Below are 20,817 nucleotides of genomic sequence, written 5' to 3'. Positions count from 1 at the left end.
ATGTACTATAGCCCCTCTCTTTCATGTACCTTGGGCATCCGTTTCCGCTTTTTCATGTGTTGCTCCCCATTTGCAGCCTTCTCTTTCATATGTTGCAACCCCTCTTTCATGCTCAGGTGCCCCATTCGGCTGCTTTCACCCAAGGTCTGGGTCTTTGTAGCCTTTCCAGAAATCTGGCTCTGGATATGGGCATGGGGGATATCACAGCAGTTATGTAGGTTATAATCCGGACATTTGTATAGCACTTTTCTCCTGTCGGACTCAAAGCGCTCAAGAGCTACAACCACTGGGACGCGCTCAAGAGGACACCCTGCAGTATTAGGGAGTCTTGCCATGAACTCCTTACTGAATAGGAACTGACCCTAGCCAGGATTTGAACCCTGGTCTCCCACGTCAAAGGCGGTGCCCTCAACCAGTACAGTATCCAGCCACTGCTAACCACATTTGAACATCTACTCTTATTGGACGTTATTAATTTGCTTACTCTTTAACGTTGACATTGGGACAGCCCTTCTTGCGAGTATCACTGGGCATCTTGATAGAGAGTCCTATAAAATGTAACCTAGTGTAGGGTTATCAGTGGTTTCGCCATTCTCTAGAATGGGGCGGGGGGCAAATTCCCTACCTGCCACTACAGTAATTACCTGGTGGTAACCCAGTTTTATGAGTCCTTTGTCTCATCCATTGGTGTTTGGAAAGATTACACCATATTGGCTCCAACCTTTGTCTCTTTCATTTTGAGGTCTACTCATTAGTCTTCTATTACACACATGGTTAGAGGTAGCCAAGCTCAGTTCACTGAGTACATGCAGACATTCATTATTATATTTACTACTGCAGCACCATCAGCTGTAATTTGAGCTCAGCAGGCTATGCCAGGATATTACTTAGCAGGAAATGCTCCCCTCTCTTCCATAGCTTGCCAGGAGCCATTATCCCTCATTAACAGCTGTATAAATAAAGCTTGGCGACATGTTCTTCACCTGAGTTCCAAGGGTTAAACGCTGTAGCAATAATTTGTCACAGGCTTGTGTTTAACATTCTTTTGTCACAAATTGTAAACCGAAGGACTGGAATAGAAATCCTCTTCAGATTTTCCACCTCAGTGGAAGAACTTTGGGCTAATCCACATGAGTGAGCGTTAGAGGTGTCTCAAGCAGAGATACTGGACATATCTCTTCCTTCTTGGGCTCGTTATATACCGTTCTTCCATTCTTTATCCACTGCTGTGAGGAGAAATAATTGTTTACAGTTACTGTTCTTTATTTCTTTATACAAGGGTATTTAGTTATATTGGACTGACTTAGCATTATTATGTTTATATTGAAGAAAAAATAAGAGATTAAGATGCATTTGTATGGTTTATTGTAAGAACTATTGAGTCCCACGCCGTCCTCTTGCAGTCTGCCGTTCAGCCGTGATCAGCCCCAGTACCTTGCTCAGTGACGTCAATCCGGGACTCCTGCGAATGCGCAGTAGGTCCGCACATGCGCAAAAGACCCAGACTGTACGCGACTCAGCAAGTTACCGGGGCTGATCGCGAATGAACGGCATACCGCAGGAGGACAGTGTGGGACTCATATGTTTATGGGGCGGGAGGAAGTCCAGATAAGTATCAATTCTTACTAACCCTTTTTTTTGGTACACTTCAATATGTTGGTGCTATATTAACCCAATAATGAATAATAATAATAATAATGATAACAATAATAATAATTGCAATGCACCTCCTATTGTTAAGACACTAAAGTTGGGTTCACGTTTTATCCAGGTGGTTTTGAAGTGTTACCGTGACTTAATGTGCATTTGTTTATGTGCAAACTAACACTGTTTTATAATGATGATTGAAAACAATGAGTTTTTTTCCACAAAAATTCTAGCACACTATCATTACCCTAATACCCAGACCTAGCCTAAAGGTAAATGTACACTTATCGATTTTTCCCATCGATATCTGGTCAGTTCGATCTGCTAGAAATCAATGCCAGGCAGTAGGAGGGTAAGGGTGTTAGTCATTAGGTGAGGGTGTTAGTAATAGGCACTAGGAGTGGAAGGTTAGTATTAGGCATTAGATGAGGGGGTTAGTAATAGGTACTAGGAGCGGAGGGTAAGTGTTAGGCATTTGGTGAGGGTGTTAGTAATAGGCACTAGGAGCGGAAGGTTAGTGTAAGCATTAGATGAGAGGGGTTAGTAATAGGCACTAGGAGCGGAGGGTAAGTGTTAGGTATTAGATAAGGGGGTTAGTAATAGGCACTAGGAGCTGAAGGTTAGTGTAAGCATTAGATGAGGGGGTTAGTAATAGGCACTAGGAGCGGAGGGTAAGTGTTAGGCATTAGATGAGGGGGTTAGTAATAGGCACTAGGAGCGGAGGCATTAGATGAGGGGTGTAACGATCGGTGTAACACAGAGAGAATCTGATTATCGGTGATCTGCAGTATCACCGAGAATGCAGACATATCCCTGATTATTGATGATCTGCAGTATCACTGATAATCAAATATATCTCTAACCTCTGGACACCTAAGTAATATGAGTGTTTGGTGCAACAGTAATACTTTGAGGAGAGCACCCGTGTAGAGGGTGCAAGGCAGTAGAGATACTGCCCAAAGAACAGGTTTTCTTCCAAAAGCCTGAGGCTACCCAAGGGGAGGAGGCTCAGGCTGAGACTGGGAAGGACCAGTGTGTGAGTGACACTAATGGTGGAGTGTCACTGACAGATCTGTGAACTATCTCTAAACAGAGGAGATAGTTCTCGAGGTCGGACAAGCCAGGTCGGCAATAGACAGACAGATTAGGTACAGAGGGAGGAGACAGACTCGGCATCCTAAGGCAAGCAAGGTTTTGGCAACGGAGTAACAGATATAGCGAAGTACCAAATCAGAAATCAGAAGAGAGGTCAGGAAAGCAGAAGGTCATAACAAATAATCAACAATGTCTAATCTATAGGTGTGAGCTCCTTGATCATCAACACCCTGGAACTAGACTGAAGTATAACAGGATGGTTAAGCTAATTCCTAGACTTGGGTGTGAGCTCCGTAGTCATCAACACCCTGGAACTAGTCTGAATAATAACACAGATAATACACAGTAATCCTAGTCTTGGGTGTGAGCTCCGTAGTCATCAACACCCTGGAACTAGTCTAAAGAATAACACGGATTCTGACAAACAGGTCTGAGTGCTACCACGTAGTGATCGCAACGGCAGACAACCAGAGAATGACCAGCACCCAGTATATATTGCAAGGCGTTCTCCAGCGCCTCCCCTAAGTGCTGGACCAATGGGAAGTGGTGGAATTGTCAGCTGACCGCCTTGGTCAGCTGACTCCCTTCTGGCTGTCATAAAGGTTCTGCCACTCCACGCGCGCGCGCATCCTTCTGAACCTGTGTGGACTATTAGTCCCAGCCACACCAGACGTGTTGCAAAGCACTCGCCGCGCTGGACGCGGAATCCGCCGCACCGCTATCACAGCATGCGGCAGTTTCTCCGCGTTCGGCCATACTACTAGATGTAGGCCTACGCGTGCAGACCGCCGCGTAGGACGCGGAATCAGCCGCCGTGTTCTGAGTACACGCGGCGGCTTTTCCGCGTTTTCTCACAGTACCCCCCCAGAGGAGTAGACTCCGGACAGCTCCTACCCGGTTTCTCAGGATGTAAGGCATGGAACTCTTTCTTTAATTCATCCGCATGCATGCGGCAATCAGGTACCCATGTTCTTTCCTCAATACCATAACCCTTCCAGTGCACTAAATACTGTACTGAGTTCTGTACAATACGTGAGTCTAAAATCTTCTCCACTTAATACTCAGGTTGGTCATCCACCATCACAGGGGGAGGAGGAGTACATGCACTGCTGGCTTAAGCAGGGGTACAAGGAACGATCTTACACCACGCATACTGGCAGGAAGATCAATGGCATAAGTAACATTGTTGATCTTCCTGGTTACTGGGAAAGGGCCCACAAATCTGGGTCCTAACTTGGGCGAAGGCTGTTTTAACATCAAATGACGAGTGGACACCCAGACCAAGTCTCCTGGCCGGAACTTCCACTCTATGGAACGTTTCTTGTCAGCTTGACCTTTCTGACTCTGAAAGGCCTTCTCTAGATTCTTTTTCACGATCACCCAAATGTTCTTAAATGACTTTTGCCAAGCCTCCAGGGCTGGAAACGGAGTGGAAGCTACTGGCAGTGGGGAGAACTTAGGCAACTTTCCAGTTAACACCTGAAATGGAGAGAATCCAAAGGAAGATCTTTTTAAATTATTGTGTGCAAATTCTGCAAACGGCAAGAACTTGACCCAATCATTCTGCGCATCCGCAACATAACACCTTAGAAACTGTTCCAGTGACTGATTAATTCTCTCGGTCTGACCATTGGTCTGTGGGTGGTAGCCCGACGAAAATGACAGTTCCATGCCCAATTGATGACAAAATGCCCTCCAAAATTTAGAAACAAATTGGACTCCCCGATCTGACACTATATTTTCCGGGATGCCATGTAGCCGAAAAATGTGCATGATAAAAAGATCGGCCAACTCCTGGGCCGAGGGGAGTCCTTTCAGGGGCACGAAATGGGCCATTTTACTGAATCTGTCGACTACCACCCAAATGACCGACATGCCTTCAGACCTCGGAAGCTCACCCACAAAATCCATGGACAAGTGGGTCCATGGTTCACTCGGGGTGGGCAAAGGCTGCAATGTTCCCACAGGTGCCAGACGGGAGGGTTTGCTTTTTGCACACACTGCACATTCTCTCACATACTCCTTGCAGACGGTTGCCAATGAAGGCCACCAAGCACACCTAGCAACAAGGTCCTGTGTTCAGGAGGCCCCAGGATGTCCAGCATTTTTGTGGGAGTGGAACATCTGCAATATCTGAGACGAAACGGCAATGGTACAAACATGACCCCTTCAGGTTTTCCCTCAGGAACATCCTGCTGGAAGGGACTTATAGTCTCCATCCAGTTCTTCCAGGTCTCTGTGGCTGCCAATACCACTTTCTGTGGGTTTCAGGGTCTGAGGGCTGTGCTGTCTCTGGCTCAAAGCATCTGGATAAAGCATCTGCTTTAATGTTTTTACTACCCGGAGTATACGTAATTACAAATCTGAATCTCGAGACAAACAGTGATCATCGAGCCTGACAAGGACTTAATCTCTTAGCCCCCTCAATGTGTTCCAAATTTTTGTGATCAGTATAAACTGTAATCGTATGTTCTGCTCCTTCTAGCCAATGACGCCATTCTTCAAAGGCCAATTTAATGGCTAGGAGCTCCCTGTTGCCTATATCGTAGTTTTTCTCTGCTGGTGAAAACCTACGAGAAAAATAGGCACACGGGTGTAATCTTCCCTGCAACCCAGAACGCTGAGACAGCACAGCCCCCACCCCGACCTCTGAGGCATCCACCTCTACGATGAAGGGATAGGATGTGTCGATGTGTCTCAAAATGGGTGCAGAACAAAACAGTTCTTTCAGAGTGGAGAAAGCAGCCAAAGCTTCGGGAGACCAGTGGTTGGTATCTGCCCCTTTCTTTGTGAGACTGGTGAGGGGTGCAATGACTGTGGAGTACCCCTTTATGAACCTTCTATAGTAATTAGCAAACCCTAAGAACCTCTGGAGGGCCTTTAATCCTACTGGCTGAGGCCACTCCAGGACAGCAGAGACTTTGGCAGGGTCCATAGAAAGGCCCAAGGTAGAAATTATGTACCCCAGAAAGGCGACAGATGTTACCTCAAAAATGCATTTCTCCAATTTAGCATAAAGCATGTTCTGTCTTAGCTTGTGCAGCACAAATCTGACATGAGCCCTGTGCTCTGAGAGGTTATCTGAGAAGATTAGTATATCATCCAGATATACCAGGACACATTTACCCAAAACCTCCCTGAACACCTCATTAATGAGTTCCTGAAAGATGGCCGGGGCGTTACACAACCCGAAGGGCATCACCAGGTACTCGTAGTGCCCATCGGGTGTGTTAAAGGCCGTCTTCCACTCATCGCCCTCTCTGATCCGTACCAGGTTGTATGCACCTCGCAAATCCAATTTTGAGAAAATCTTAGCATTGGTGATCTGAGTAAATAAATCGTCTATCAAAGGTAGAGGATATCGATCTTTTTACTGTGATTTTATTCAAACCCCGATAATCAATGCATGGCCGTAGGCCTCCGTCTTTTTTCTTTACAAAAAAGAAACCTGCTCCAGCAGGTGACCGGGAAGGGCGAATGAACCCTTTAGCTAAATTTTCACGGATGTACTCCTGCATGGTCAACTTTTCCGGCCCAGACAAATTGTAGAGATGACCTCTAGGGGGCATACAACCAGACCGGAGATCGATAGGACAATCGAAAGGGCGATGTGGAGGAAGTTTATCGGCTGATTTTGGACAAAACACGTCTGAAAATTCAGAATACTGATCCGGCACTCCCTCCATGTGAATCTTGGTCTGGCCCAAGGCTACCTTTGCTAAACAATGATGAAAGCAATGGGACGACCAGCTAGTTAGCTGACCAGTGGCCCAATTCCTCTGAGGGGAGTGAAGTTTTAACCAGGGCAAGCCAAGAATGATCGTGGAGGTTGTCATGTGTAACACAAAAAAATGCAAACTCTCTCTACAGTATGTAGCACCCCTATAGTGACTCCCACCTCTGGAGTCTGCGACAAAGGATTGTTAGTCTGCAGAGGAGAATCATCCACTGCCGTAACTTGAATAGGTGGTTTTACCGGGGTGAGCGGAATACCCAATCTTTTTGCAAATTCGTAATCCATAAAATCAGTTAGTCAGAGTCAGCAAAGGCTTCAGTGACTACAGATTTATCCTCCCATGAAATACTACAAGGAAGAAGCAATCGTTCATCATCTAGGGGTAAAAATTGTACGCCTGGGGTATTACCCCCAACTACTCCTAGGCAGTAGCATTTCCCGATTTCTTAGGGCAATTCTGTACTCTATGACCCCCCTCTGCACAATAAAGACATAGCTGCTCTGCTATTCTGCGTTTCCGCTCCACTTGAGACAACTTAGACCGACCAATCTGCATCGGTTCAGGTGGAGGCGAAACAAGAGGAGGTGGAGTCGAAACGGGAGGAGGTGGAGGCGAAGCAGGGGGCGCAGCGTGGGACACCATTCTCACATAGTTTCTACCCCGGGTCTGTCTCTGATAGCGCAGCCGGCGATCTATTCTGATGGCCGATGAAATGGCCTCATCGATGGACTTAGGTTCAGGCTGACTCAACATAAGATCAGAGACCTCATCTGACAACCCTGATAGGAAACAATCTAATAGGGCAAAAGTATCCCACCTGGCTGATACTGACCACCTCCTAAATTCAGCAGCATACTCCTCAACTAGACTCTTGCCTTGACGTAACAGTTTGAGCTTCCGCTCAGAAGTCGAGGCAATGTCTGGATCATCGTAAATTATAGCCATGGCTTTAAAAAATTCCTCCACAGAGGTCAGGGCTAAGTCTCCGGCGGGCAGACTGTACGCCCAGGTCTGGGAATCACCTGATAACAAAGTTTTGATAAATGTGACCCTTTGGGCCATAGTTCCTGAGGATCTAGGTCTCAACTCAAAGTATGATAACACTCTACTCCTAAAATTTCGGAAGTCAGATCTGTGACCAGAAAACTTTTCAGGTACAGGCATACATATGTCTGTGCTATGAGGAGATCGCACTTCATCCACAGCCGTCTGGAGGGTTTGTATAGACCCGGACAAAGCGTCAATTAACGCCCGGTGACTACCCAGCCCTTGGTTGATGTTATCCACCGAAGTGGTAAGTGTGCCCAGACGGCCGGTGAGTGCGTCCATTTGTATTTGGTCTGCCGTTCTGTAACGATCGGTGTAACACAGAGAGAATCTGATTATCGGTGATCTGCAGTATCACCGAGAATGCAGATATATACCTGATTATTGATGATCTGCAGTATCACCGATAATCAAATATATCTCTAACCTCTGGACACCTGAGTAATATGAGTGTTTGGTGCAACAGTAATACTTTGAGGAGAGCACCCGTATAGAGGGTGCAAGGCAGTAGATATACTGCCCAAAGAACAGGTTTCCTTCCAAAAGCCTGAGGCTCCCCAAGGGGAGGAGTCAGGCTGAGACTGGGAAGGACCAGAGTGTGAGTGACACTAATGGTGGAGTGTCACTGACAGATCTGTGAACTATCTCTAAACAGAGGAGATAGTTCTCGAGGTCGGACCAGCCAGGTCAGCAACAGACAGACAGATTAGGTACAGAGGGAGGAGACAGACTCGACATCCTAAGGCAAGCAAGGTTTTGGCAACGGAGTAACAGATATAGCGAAGTACCAAATCAGAAATCAGAAGAGAGGTCAGGAAAGCAGAAGGTCATAACAAATAATCAACAATGTCTAATCTATAGGTGTGAGCTCCTTGATCATCAACACCCTGGAACTAGACTGAAGTATAACAGGATGGTTAAGCTAATTCCTAGACTTGGGTGTGAGCTCCGTAGTCATCAACACCCTGGAACTAGTCTAAAGAATAACACGGATTCTGACAAACAGGTCTGAGTGCTACCACGTAGTGATCGCACGGCAGACAACCAGAGAATGACCAGCACCCAGTATATATAGCAAGGCGTTCTCCAGCGCCTTCCCTAAGTGCTGGACCAATGGGAAGTGGTGGAATTGTCAGCTGACCGGCTTGGTCAGCTGACTCCCTTCTGGCTGTCATAAAGGCTCTGCCTCTCCACGCACGCGTGCGTCCTTCTGAACCTGTGTGGACTATTAGTCCCAGCCACACCAGACATGTGTTGCAAAGCACTCGCCGCGCTGGACGCGGAATCCGCCGCACAGCTATCACAGCATGCGGCGGTTTCTCCGCGTTCGGCCATACTACTAGATGTAGGCCTACGCGTGCAGACCGCCGCGTAGGACACAGAATCAGCCGCCTTGTTCTGAGTATACGCGGCGGCTTTTCCGCGATTTCTCACGAGGGGGTTAGTAATAGGCACTAGGAGTGGAGGGTAAGTGTTAGGCATTAGATGAGGGGGTTAGTAATAGGCACTAGGAGCGGAGGGTTAGTGTTAGGCATTAGATGAGGGGGTTAGTAATAGGCACTAGGAGCGGAGGGTAAGTGTTAGGCATTAGATGAGGGGGTTAGTAATAGGCACTAGGAGCGGAGGGTTAGTGTTAGGCATTAGATGAGGGGGTTAGTAATAGGCACTAGGAGCGGAGGGTTAGTGTTAGGCATTAGATGAGGGAGTTAGTAATAGGCACTAGGAGCGGAGGGTAAGTGTTAGACATTAGGTGAGGGTGTTAGTAATAGGCACTAGGAGCGGAAGGTTAGTGTAAGCATTAGATAAGGGGTTAGTAACAGGCACTAGGAGCGGAGGGTAAGTGTTAGGCATTAGATGAGGGGGTTAGTAATAGGCACTAGGAGCGGAGGGTTAGTGTTAGGCATTAGATGAGGGGGTTAGTAATAGGCACTAGGAGCGGAGGGTAAGTGTTAGGCATTAGATGAGGGGGTTAGTAATAGGCACTAGGAGCGGAAGGTTAGTGTTAGGCATTAGATTAGAGGGTTAGTAATAGGCACTAGGAGCGAAGGGTTGGGGTTAGTAGTAGGCAGTCGGAGCGGAGGGTAAGTGTTAGGCATTAGATGAGGGGGTTAGTAATAGGCACTAGGAGCGGAGGGTTAGTGTTAGGCATTAGATGAGGGGGTTAGTAATAGGCACTAGGAGTGGAGGGTAAGTGCTAGGCAATAGGCATTAGATGAAGGGGTTAGTAATAGGCACTAGGAGCGGAAGGTAAGTGTTAGGCATTAGATGAGGGGGTTAGTAATAGGCACTAGGAGCGGAGGGTTAGTGTTAGGCATTAGATTAGAGGGTTAGTAATAGGCACTAGGAGCGGAGGGTTGGGGTTAGTAGTAGGCACTCGGAGCGGAGGGTAAGTGTTAGGCATTAGATGAGGGGGTTAGTAAAAGGCACTAGGAGCGGAAGGTTAGTGTAAGCATTAGATGAGGGGGTTAGTAATAGGCACTAGGAGCGGAAGGTTAGTGTTAGGCATTAGATTAGAGGGTTAGTAATAGGCACTAGGAGCGGAAGGTTAGTGTTAGGCATTAGATGAGGGGGTTAGTAATAGACATTAGGAGCGGAAGGTTAGTGTTGGGCATTAGTTGAGGGGGTGTAACGGTTGGGTGCTGCAACTCAGACGTCTGATTATAGGTGATCTGCAGTATCACCAACAATACAGACACTATACCTTATTATGTGGTGATCTGCAGAATCACCAATAATGCAAGTATAGATGGAAGAGATACTGACAGAGTTGTGTATTAGTGCAACCGTAACTTTAATAGTAGAGAGGAACTTTACCAGATGAGCTGGTAAAGTACTATCAGTACACTGACTGTATATACTAGCACAGACCTTTCCAAAGGGCTGGAATAGGTACAAACAGTGAGAGAATAGGAAAATACAGACTAGTTCTTCACCAGAGGGGCTGGCCAAGTACTAGTAGTGAAAGTGACTGTATAGACTTGATCAGACCTTTACAGAGGAGCTGGAAAGGTGCTATCAGTCACTAATGGAGCAATAAGAACTATCTCCCCAGAGAAGCTGGTGAGACAATAGTACCTCACCAGTGGCGAGGGCCCACTGGTGAGTAGAGAGGTCAGACAGGCTAGGTTCGGCAGAGAGATAAGTATCAGTACAGAATCGTGAGGCAGAAGAGTAATCAGTAATCAGGCAGAGTTCAGCAACTAATCAGATAGGCAAAAGTACAGAAGTGTTTAAGCAGGAAGCAAGGTCAGAGGTATAGCCAGAATCATACACAGGTAATCAAATACAATATAACATCAATCCTAGTCTTGGTGTGAAGTCCTTGGTTTTTAACACCTGGCACTAGTCTAAGGTCTGAGCGCTCACACAAAGTATTCACGACAGCAGACAGGGAACGAATGAAGACTGGAGGCTTAAGAAACGGAGGCACGTTTCCAGCCACTCCCACCATGGAATCTGCCAATCGGCGCGGCGAGAGTCATCAGTGACGCCAGTCGACCGGCAGGTCAGCTGACGCGCCTTCTGCCCGCATAAACGTCCTGTCCCCGCGCACGCCCGCGCGAGACAGAAACCCTATGTGCTGGAGACAACATTGTTCCCGGCATGCTAGATGCCAAGGGAACGGATAACGCTTGAGAGCCAGGGAGAGAGGCGGCTGCAGACCCCCCGTGCGAGTCAGCAGCCGCCAGATCCATGCTTGTTACAGGGGGTTAGTAATAGGCACTAGGAGCGGAGGGTTAGTGTTAGGCATTAGATGAGGAGGTTAGTAATAGGCAGTAGCACTAGGAGTGGAGGGTTAGTGTTAGGCATTAGATGATGGGGTTAGTATTAGGCACTAGAAGCGGAGGGTTAGTATGAGAATGGGAGCTGGATTAGTCTACAGTAAAATATCTGTAATGTAAATTACTTTTTTTTTTTGAAAGAATATTTTTTATTGAATTTTTTCACCGCTATTTTTACTATCGGCACCACCCGGCCCCCAGCTCACATGGTGGCACTGCTAAAAGTGCCCCTCTGAGAACCGCCAGAATAGCATCACATGTGTAGGCAGGCCATCTGGGATCTTTTTATAGATCTTTACCAGGAAGAGCATTTTTGAAGTAAAGGAAAAGTTGTAATAGTCCAAAACCTGTTGGTAAGAGGTCATTTATTATTAATATTATTATTATTTAGTATATATATATATATATATATATATATATATATATATATATATATATATATATATATATATATACATATATATATATATATATATATATATATATATATATATATATATATATATAGCACCAACATCTTCCACAACGCTGTACAGAGTATATAGACTTGTCACTAACTGTCCCTCAGAGGGGCTCACAATCTGATCCCTACCATAGTCCTATGTCTATGTATGTATTGTTCAGTGTATGAAATGTAGTCTAGGGCCAATTTAGGGGTAAGCCAGTTAACTTATCTGTATGATGTTTTTGGAATGTGGAAGGAAACCAGAGTGCCCGGAGGAAGCCCACACAGACACAGGGAGACATTAGAAACTCCTTGCAGATGTTTTCCTGGCTGGGGTTTGAACCAGGGACCCAGCGCTGCAAGACAAGAGCAGTAACCACTACACCACCATGTCATTTAAGTATCTTTAACCCAGGTCCATTTTACAGATGGATATTGTAAGGATTAGACAATACTGCTGGGTCTTTTTCCCCTTTCATGATTTACACTGGAAGACGGAATTGCTGCACTGGTATGTGGAGAGGAAATGTTTTGCCCCATGAAACAATAAGCAGTGCCAATATACTGATGCACTACAACTGAAAGGAGGAAGCCATAAAACAAGGTTGGTCTAGTCAGCTGCTCTGGGCCACAGCCAGGCAAGCATTCTTCCTAACAAGAAGTCGGATGACTTAGCTTGGACTGCAGCTGTCCTTTTTTATGTGTGTTTACATAACTTTTGCAATTAATGGCATTTGGTTTAATGAAAAGTTTACAAATACCAGTTCTGTATTCTTCTGTCAAGTGTTTAGAATAAACAGCTGTTCTTAGTCATGAAAACATTTAGGGCTTGATTCAGTAAACGGTGCTAACCCAGTTAGCACGCCTAAAGACTTTGGGCGTGATAACTAGGGTGCTAACTGGGTTAGCACCATTTACTAAATTCACATCGCGTACAAAGTCCCGCGCGCAAAACTTTGCACACGCACAGCGCAGTGCATGCGAAACGTCGCATCGACTTTAATGGCGCACTATGCAACGTTAAAGTCGCAACCAATGCGACCTTATAGGCGCATTGGGTGCGCCGTTTTCGTCGCACCGCGATGCGACGTTTCGCGCGCACCGCGCTGTGCTTTGCGCGTGGGACTTTGCGCGTGATGTGAATTTATCACTCCTAAACTAACTTTAGGCATGATATAGGACTTTCCACAGGCGTGCTAACACTTAGCACGGTTTACTGAATCAAGCCCTCAGTCTTCATTTCAATTAGTAGGCTAAAAAGTGTCATTCATTTTAAAAGGACACTTTGAAAAAAAAAACACTGATAATCAAAATATTCATGATTGTATCATGCTATTTATTTGGTCATTTGTAGATGGTCTTAAGGTGGCCATTCATGGGTCAATTTATTTACAGCATTTTTGATCACTTTGATCCAGTGTATCAGCTGCCCCAATATACTCAGCTGATAAACTTCCAATTGAATTCAAACAGGTTACCATATGATTATTGGACATGGCCGTACATGTCTATCAAGTGGGCAGGGGAAGATGCAGTGGAGATCGGTGGCTGCATAGAGTAGTACTGCATGATTGGTACAGTGCTAGTGGTTTGATCAATTCTAGATTACATTTCTGCTGAGATCTAATTCACAAGTGTTACATCAATTTTCCACCGGGAAGTGATGAATAGCTCACCAGATTTGGCAGCTGATTGCCTGTACATGGTTGCCTCATTTATACTTACCCGGGGCTTCCTCCAGTCCTATGAGGAGCTTGGTTTTCCTTGCTGTATTCTCCGACCGCTCCGTTCTCTCCTTATCCCCCGATAATCTCGACCAGTGACACTCTTCTGCGCATGTGTGGCCTGACAACCCCTACTGTGCAGGCGCAGAATGCTCCTGGCTGCGGGAGTGCAACAGGGGACGTGTGCTTGGCTAGCCTGTGCATGTTCAGAAGAGCTCAACTGGCCAGATTAGGGGTGGGGATAAGGAGAAACCGGAACAGATGGAAAGGACAGTGAGGGAGCCCACATACCTCATGGGGCTGGAGAAAGCCCCAGGTAAGTATAAATACACCCATTTAAAACATCTCAGTGCAGGGACATACAGTGGTTTGCAAAAGTATTCGGCCCCATTGAAGTTTTCCACATTTTGTCACATTACTGCCACAAACATGAATCAATTTTATTGGAATTCCACGTGAAAGACCAATACAAAGTGTAGTACACGTGAGAAGTGGAACGAAAATCATACATGATTCCAAACATTTTTTACAAATAAAAAAATGCAAAGTGGGGTGTGCGTAATTATTCAGCCCCCTTTGATCTAAGCGCAGTCAGTTACCCATAGACATTGCCTGATGAGTTCTAATGACTACGTAGAGTGCACTTGTGTGTAATCTAATGTCAGTACAAATACAGCTGCTCTGTGACGGCCTCAGAGGTTGTCTAAGAGAATATTGGGAGCAACAACACCATAAAGTCCAAAGAACACACCAGACAGGTCAGGGTTAAAGTTATTGAGAAATTTAAAGCAGGCTTAGGCTACAAAAAGATTTCCAAAGCCTTGAACATCTTACGGAGCACTGTTCAAGCGATCATTCAGAAATGGAAGGAGTATGGCACAACTGTAACCCTGCCAAGACAAGGCCATCCACCTAAACTCACAGGCCGAACAAGGAGAGCGCTGATCAGAAATGCAGTCAAGAGGCCCATGGTGACTCTGGACGAGCTGCAGAGATGTACAGCTCAGGTGGGGGAATCGGTCCATAGGACAACTATTTGTTGTGCACTGCACAAAGTTGGCCTTTATGGAAGAGTGGCAAGAAGAAAGCCATTGTTAACAGAAAAGCATCAGTGTTGCTTGCGAATTTTCGCCAAAGCCATTTTCGCATCGAAAATCCCATTTTCGATTTCGCCAAATTTTCGCGAAAATAAGTACTATTTTCGCTTCAAAGGGCGAAATTTCGCATTAATATTTTCGCATTAATTTTCGCCTAAAGTCCATTTTTTTCGCGTTGAATATCTAAGCCCCCTTAAAAGCTAGAATCACCAAATTTTCAGGGTATATTAAAGAGATATGTGGGTATAAGAGGAAAAAGAAATTTTTCAACAAGACCTTATAGTTTTTGAGAAAATCGATTTTAAAGTTTCAAAGGAAAAAAGTATACATTTAAATGCAGTAAATGACAGTTACTTAAAGGGATACTGTAGGGGGGTCGGGGTAAAATGAGTTGAAGTTACCCGGGGGTTCTAATGGTCCCCCACAGACATCCTGTGCCCACGCAGCCACTCCCCAATGCTCCGGCCCCGCCTCTGGTTCACTTCTGGAATTTCAGACTTTAAAGTCTGAAAACCACTGCGCCTGCGTTGCCGTGTCCTCACTCCCGCTGATGGTACCAGGAGCATACTGCGCAGGCCCAGTATGGTCTGTGCTTGCGCCGTGTGCTCCTGGTGACATCAGGGGAAGCGAGGACATGGCAACGCAGGCGCAGTGGTTTTCAGACTTTAAAGTCTGAAATTCCAGAAGTGATTCGGAGGCGGGGCCGGAGCATTGGGGAGTGGCTGCGCGGGCACAGGATGCCTGTGGGGGACCATTAGAAGCCCCAGGTAACTTCAACTCATTTTCCCCCGACCCCCCCCCCCCCCCCCTACAGTATCCCTTTAAGCAAACCTAGAGGTAGTGTAAAATTACTAATATCAAAAGAAAGGGCCAAGTGCCAAGTGCAAACTGCCAAGTGCAAAGGGCCAAGTGCAAAGGGCAAAGGGCCAAGTGCAAAGGACCAAGGGCCAAGTGCAAAGGGCCAAGTGCAAAGGGCCAAGTGCAAAGGGCCAAGTGCATAGGCAAAGGCCCAAGTGCAAAGGGCCAAGTGCAAAGGCCCAAGTGCAAAGGGCCAATTGCACGTGCAAAGGGCCAAGTGCAAAGGGCCAAGTGCAAAGGGCCAAGTGCAAAGGCAAAGGGCCAATTGCAAGTGCAAAGGGCCAAGTGCAAAGGCAAAGTGCAAAGGCAAAGGGCCAAGTGCAAAGGGCCAAGTGCAAGTGCAAAGGGCCAAGTGTCAAATGAAAAGGGCCAAGTGCAAAGGCAAAGGGCCAAGAGCCAAGGGCTCTTTGCACTTGGCCCTTTGCACTTGGCCCTTTTCATTTGACCCTTGGCCCTTTGCACTTGCACTTGGCCGTTTGCACTTTGCACTTGGCACTTGTTCTTGGCACTTGGCCCTTTGCACTTGGCATTTCGCCCTTTGCACTTTGCAGTTAGCACTTGGCACTTGCTCTTGGCACTTGACCCTTTGCACTTGGCACTCGGCCCTTTGCACTTGGCAGTTTGCACTTGGCACTTAGCCCATGGCACTTACACTTGGCCCTTTCTTTTGATATTAGTACATTTACACTACTGCTAGGTTTGCTACAGTAACTGTCATTTACTGCATTTAAATGTATACTTTTTTCCTTTGAAACTTTAAAGTCGATTTTCTCAAAAACTATAAGGTCTTTTTGAAAAATTTCTTTTTCCTCTTGTACCCACATATCTCCTTAATATACCCTGCAAATTGGTGATTCTAGCTTGTAAGGGGGCTTAGAAATTCAACGCGAAAAAAACGGACTTTAGGCGAAAATTAATGCGAAAATATTCGGCGAATTTTCGCCTTTCGAAACGAAAATAGTACTTATTTTCACGAAAATTCGGCGAAAAGAATATTTGCATTTTCGCTCATCACTGAAAAGCATAAGAAGTTCCATTTGCAGTTTGCCACAAGCCATGTGGGGGACACAGCAAACATGTGGAAGAAGGTGCTCTGGTCAGATGAGACCAAAATGGAACTTTTTGGCCAAAATGCAAAACGCTATGTGTGGCAGAAAACTAACACTGCACATCACTCTGAACACACCATCCCCACTGTCAAATATGGTGGTGACAGCATCATGCTCTGGGGGTGCTTCTCTTCAGCAGGGACAGGGAAGCTGGTCAGAGTTGATGGGAAGATGGATGGAGCCAAATACAGGGCAATCTTGGAAAAAAACCTCTTGGAGTCTGCAAAAGACTTGAGACTGGGGCGGAGGTTCACCTTCCAGCAAGACAACGACCCTAAACATAAAGCCAGGGCAACAATGAAATGGTTTAAAACAAAACATATCCATGTGTTAGAATGGCCCAGTCAAAGACCAGATCTAAATCCAATCAAAAATCTGTGGCAAGATCTAAAACTGCTGTTCACAAACGCTGTCCATCTAATCTGACTGAACTGGAGCTGTTTTGCAAAGAAGAATGGACAAGGATTTCAGTCTCTAGATGTACAAAGCTGGTAGAGACATACCATAAAAGACTGACAGCTGTAATTGCAACAAAAGGTGGTTTTACAAAGTATTGACTCAGGGGGGCTAAATAATTACGCACACCCTACTTTGCAGTTATTTATTTGTAGAAAATGTTTGGAATCATGTATGATTTTCGTTCCACTTCTCACGTGTGCACCACTTTGTGTTGGTCTTTCACATGGAATTCCAATAAAATTGATTCATGTTTGTGGCAGTAACGTGACAAAATGTGGAAAACTTCAAGGGGGCCTAATACTTTTGCAAGCCACTGTATATTAAAATGAGGCAGGAGGGGGTGAGCACAGAGCACTAGAGCACAGAGACTGCTGCCAGGTCCTTAGAGGGAAAAATCCATACATTTAAAGAGAGAAAGATAAGAGTGCAAGGTTAGATAAGAACAAATGCAGGGCTCAGGTCATTAACAGTAACTGACCGGCAATAAACTGACAGCTGGAGGCGAGAGGGAGAGTGAACTAGTAGAGCTGATATTCCCTGTTCATGAATGTGTGCATGAAAACTCACAAATCAGGATTTCTGCTCTCTACTGTACAACCCCTGGCACTTCACAGCAGCTTGTACGACCCACTTATACAGAGGATGGGAGCCTCATGTGATAGCAGATGCAGCAGAGTACTCTGTGACTTTCATCATGCCACACTCCCAGGAAGTGAGGGAGATGCAGGGAATGCTGGAATTCAGGTTACATACTATGTGCAGAGCAACTCAGGGTGGCAGCAGACCTGGAGAGATAATTTACTTTCACATGTGACATTTTATTACGGTGCTTGTTGTACGCAGGGAGAAAACCGCTATAAGAATACTATTATAATTATTATTTCTTTTTTCCAGAGTCCTGCCGCCCTTTTTCTCTTTCTGTCCAAGGCCATGCCTGTCTGGCCTTTCCAGAAATTCAGCTCTGACCACTCTTCACAACACCACATCTGTACAAACAAGCATCGATGTTCTCACTGCATGTGTTCATCAGTAACATAACAAATCTCAAATGATTTTTGCTCTTAAAAAACATATTTTTCAAAGAATGAGCCTACATGTTGTCTCATCAAGTGAGACTGATATGCAGACATTCTGTATAGTTGCTCTACTTTTTACTGTGTCATATGAGTTCTTTAGTAAAGTACAATGTTTTGAATTTACCTGCAAGTCTGTAGATATCACTCTTCCAGGGTCAGGAATTTTGGGGAAAATTAGAATCCTTAACCTGTAGAATATAAAAAGTAATTAACAAAGATGACATAAACCTCTGTACAGCTATTCTACCTGATCTGGATAACTCTGAGTACCCATGTAAAACCCCTAAAGGCCCTTTCACATGAGCAGTCAATAGGCACTGAAAAGACTGTCGAACTCTCACAACTGTTTGCTGCTCCTTTGAAACTGCTTGCTGCTGCCTGGTAACTGCTTGCTGCCCATCTGCCCACGTGAAAGTGCCATTTTTGGTGTAAGTAAAAAAAAATAGCCTTACATGAGATATCTTCCAAAAGTGACCATTAACGAAAGTATAATCTTACCACATCTATGTATTATGAGGGATTACCTAAAGCAGAGATGCCCAAACGTTTTCAGCTTGTGAGCTACTTAGAAAATTACAAAGTGAAAATGATCTACCAGATAGAATCTACATACAGATAGCAACCACAACTACAGCACATGTACAGTGGCTGTCCATCAGTAATTACAACAAGCTGCCAGTCAATTAGATGCAGATTATAGAGTCCTCCTTAGTAAGCCAAGTAGAAGAGTGCTTGACCAAATAGTCGCCATATCATGTTTACAATATCATGCTCAGCAGAGATGGTGGCTAGGGGGCCCCTTGACGCCCGCTTGGCCCCAGGCACCTACTTAGGTTGCCTGGTAGGAAAATCCTGCTCTGATACTCAGTGTTCGACAAATTAGTTATTAGCAGCAGCACATAATTCTTCTAAATGTATGGCTCCTCATCATGCAACATTTTAATCCATTATGCTGTGCAAAACTTCAGGACACCATATCGCACTAATCTCATCCAAGCCAAAGACACAGAGTACAATGCGTACCTCACTCAGGAGGGCGGCGTGGCATCTACCCAGATGTCTTTTGGGATCTACCTAATGGTGGCCCTTGACCTAAAGTATCCATTCAGACTTTATTTGCTCAGTGAAATGGCACTGCAGTACAACTTCTGTGAATCTACAGTATTCATTTCCCAGCGGCAGTTGAAACTTTACAACTTCCAGTGTAAAATAGAGAGGTAGGGTTAATCACCCAGGGTTAATAGAGAAGTAGGGTTAATCACCCAGGGTTAATAGAGAGGTAGGGTTAATCACCCAGGGTTAATAGAGAGGTAGGGTTAATCACCCAGGGTTAATAGAGAGGTAGGGTTAATCACCCAGGGTTAATAGCAAGGCAGGGCTAATCACCCAGGTCAGGTCACCAATCACTCATTAATGACAGAAACTCCGCCCCCCTCCATCTCTAATGGCCCATACTCACGGGCTACAAATGTCGCCGCAACACGCGGGGCGCGCGTGTTGCGGCGACAGGTCGCCCGTGAGTATGGGCCGTTGAACGGGCGCGCACCCCGAACTGTCGCCTGTCGCTGATGTCGCCAGGCGATTGAAAGTTTCAATCGCCTGGCGACAGTCGCCGCCGCAACTTCGCCGCAGCTGTCGCTAGTCCGCGTGAGTACGCGGACTAGCGACAGCAACCTCCATTGAGGTATGCAGAGCTTCCGGCGGGGGGAGGAGGAACGTCGGTGACAGCTTCCGTCGAGCCGCTGGTCCCTCTTCCGCGTGTGTACGCGGAGGGACCTGGCGAGGAGCTGTCGCCCGCACGCTCACGTGTGCTGGCGACCGGCCACTTTTGATGCCCGTGAGTATGGGCCATTAGATAGCAGTGACCATGTTGCCAAAACTCTTCTAAAGCTCTGTGGCCACTCCCATCTGCTTGCTTTGGCTGTCCCAAGCTTGGCAGCCACCAAATTAGGTTGCAGCTGCTGAGCTGAGGCAGACCATGGCAAGCAAGTAGGGGTGACCACACAGTTTCAGAAGACTTAAGGAAGAATAAAAACGCCACAGCGGCTTTGCTGAGGAGGGGGTGGAGTTTCTGTCATTAAAGGAAACCTGAGATGTTTAATAGTGTTGTATTTATACTTACCTGGGACTTCCTCCAGCCCCATGAGGAGCGTGGGCTCCCGGGCCGTCCTCCCAGGCTTCTCCATTCTCCCATTATCTTGTCCACTAATCTGGATGGTCGCGCTCTTCTGCGCACAGTCTCCTGGGCTGCGCATGCATAGAAGGGCATGACTGGCTATGACTGGCCAGATTACCAGTGGTGATAATGAGAGAACAGAGCGGCCAGAGAGGATGGTGAGGGAGCCCACAGACCACATGGGACTGGAGAAAGTATAAATACACCACTATTAAACATCTCAGGTACACTTTAATGAATTATGGGCCAGCAGGTAGGTCTAGGGTTAGGTTTAACCCTATCACCACCAATCTTTGCAGCAATAATAGAGAGCCTTAAGGTGCGTACACACATGCGACTATAGTCGTTTGAAATGATCGTTCCCCGATCCTTTCAAACGACGATCGTTTGAAAAAAAGCAGCCAACGACCATGAAGTCTAACGATGGATGAGCTAGATCGTTCAAAACGAATGATCTAGCTTGGCGGATTTTTCCCAACGACGATCGTTTGCAAAAGTAGTACATCGTTGGAAACGATCGTTCGTACTAGGCTTGACATGCGCATTTCACTATTTCTCCATGGAA

At 46.0% G+C, this 20,817-nt stretch overlaps 1 protein-coding gene across 3 annotated transcripts in view; it reads right to left on the bottom strand.

Moving 5' to 3' along the window:
- Positions 1-815: 815 nt before the first annotated feature.
- Positions 816-20,817, bottom strand: part of LOC137528279 (interleukin-13 receptor subunit alpha-1-like) — a 108,986-nt gene continuing 88,984 nt past the window's right edge. For all 3 annotated transcript variants that reach the window (XM_068249573.1, XM_068249570.1, XM_068249571.1), the window contains exons 10-11: positions 18,201-18,264; positions 816-1,226 (exon numbers count right to left, since the gene is read on the bottom strand). In XM_068249573.1, the coding sequence (XP_068105674.1) occupies positions 1,122-1,226; positions 18,201-18,264 (169 nt within the window). In that variant the 3' untranslated portion in view covers positions 816-1,121. The remainder of the gene's footprint in view (positions 1,227-18,200; positions 18,265-20,817) is intronic.

Source organism: Hyperolius riggenbachi, chromosome 8, assembly GCF_040937935.1.
Source record: "Hyperolius riggenbachi isolate aHypRig1 chromosome 8, aHypRig1.pri, whole genome shotgun sequence".
NCBI classification, from domain to species: Eukaryota; Metazoa; Chordata; class Amphibia; order Anura; family Hyperoliidae; genus Hyperolius; species Hyperolius riggenbachi.
This window is presented reverse-complemented; position numbering and strand designations above follow the sequence as displayed.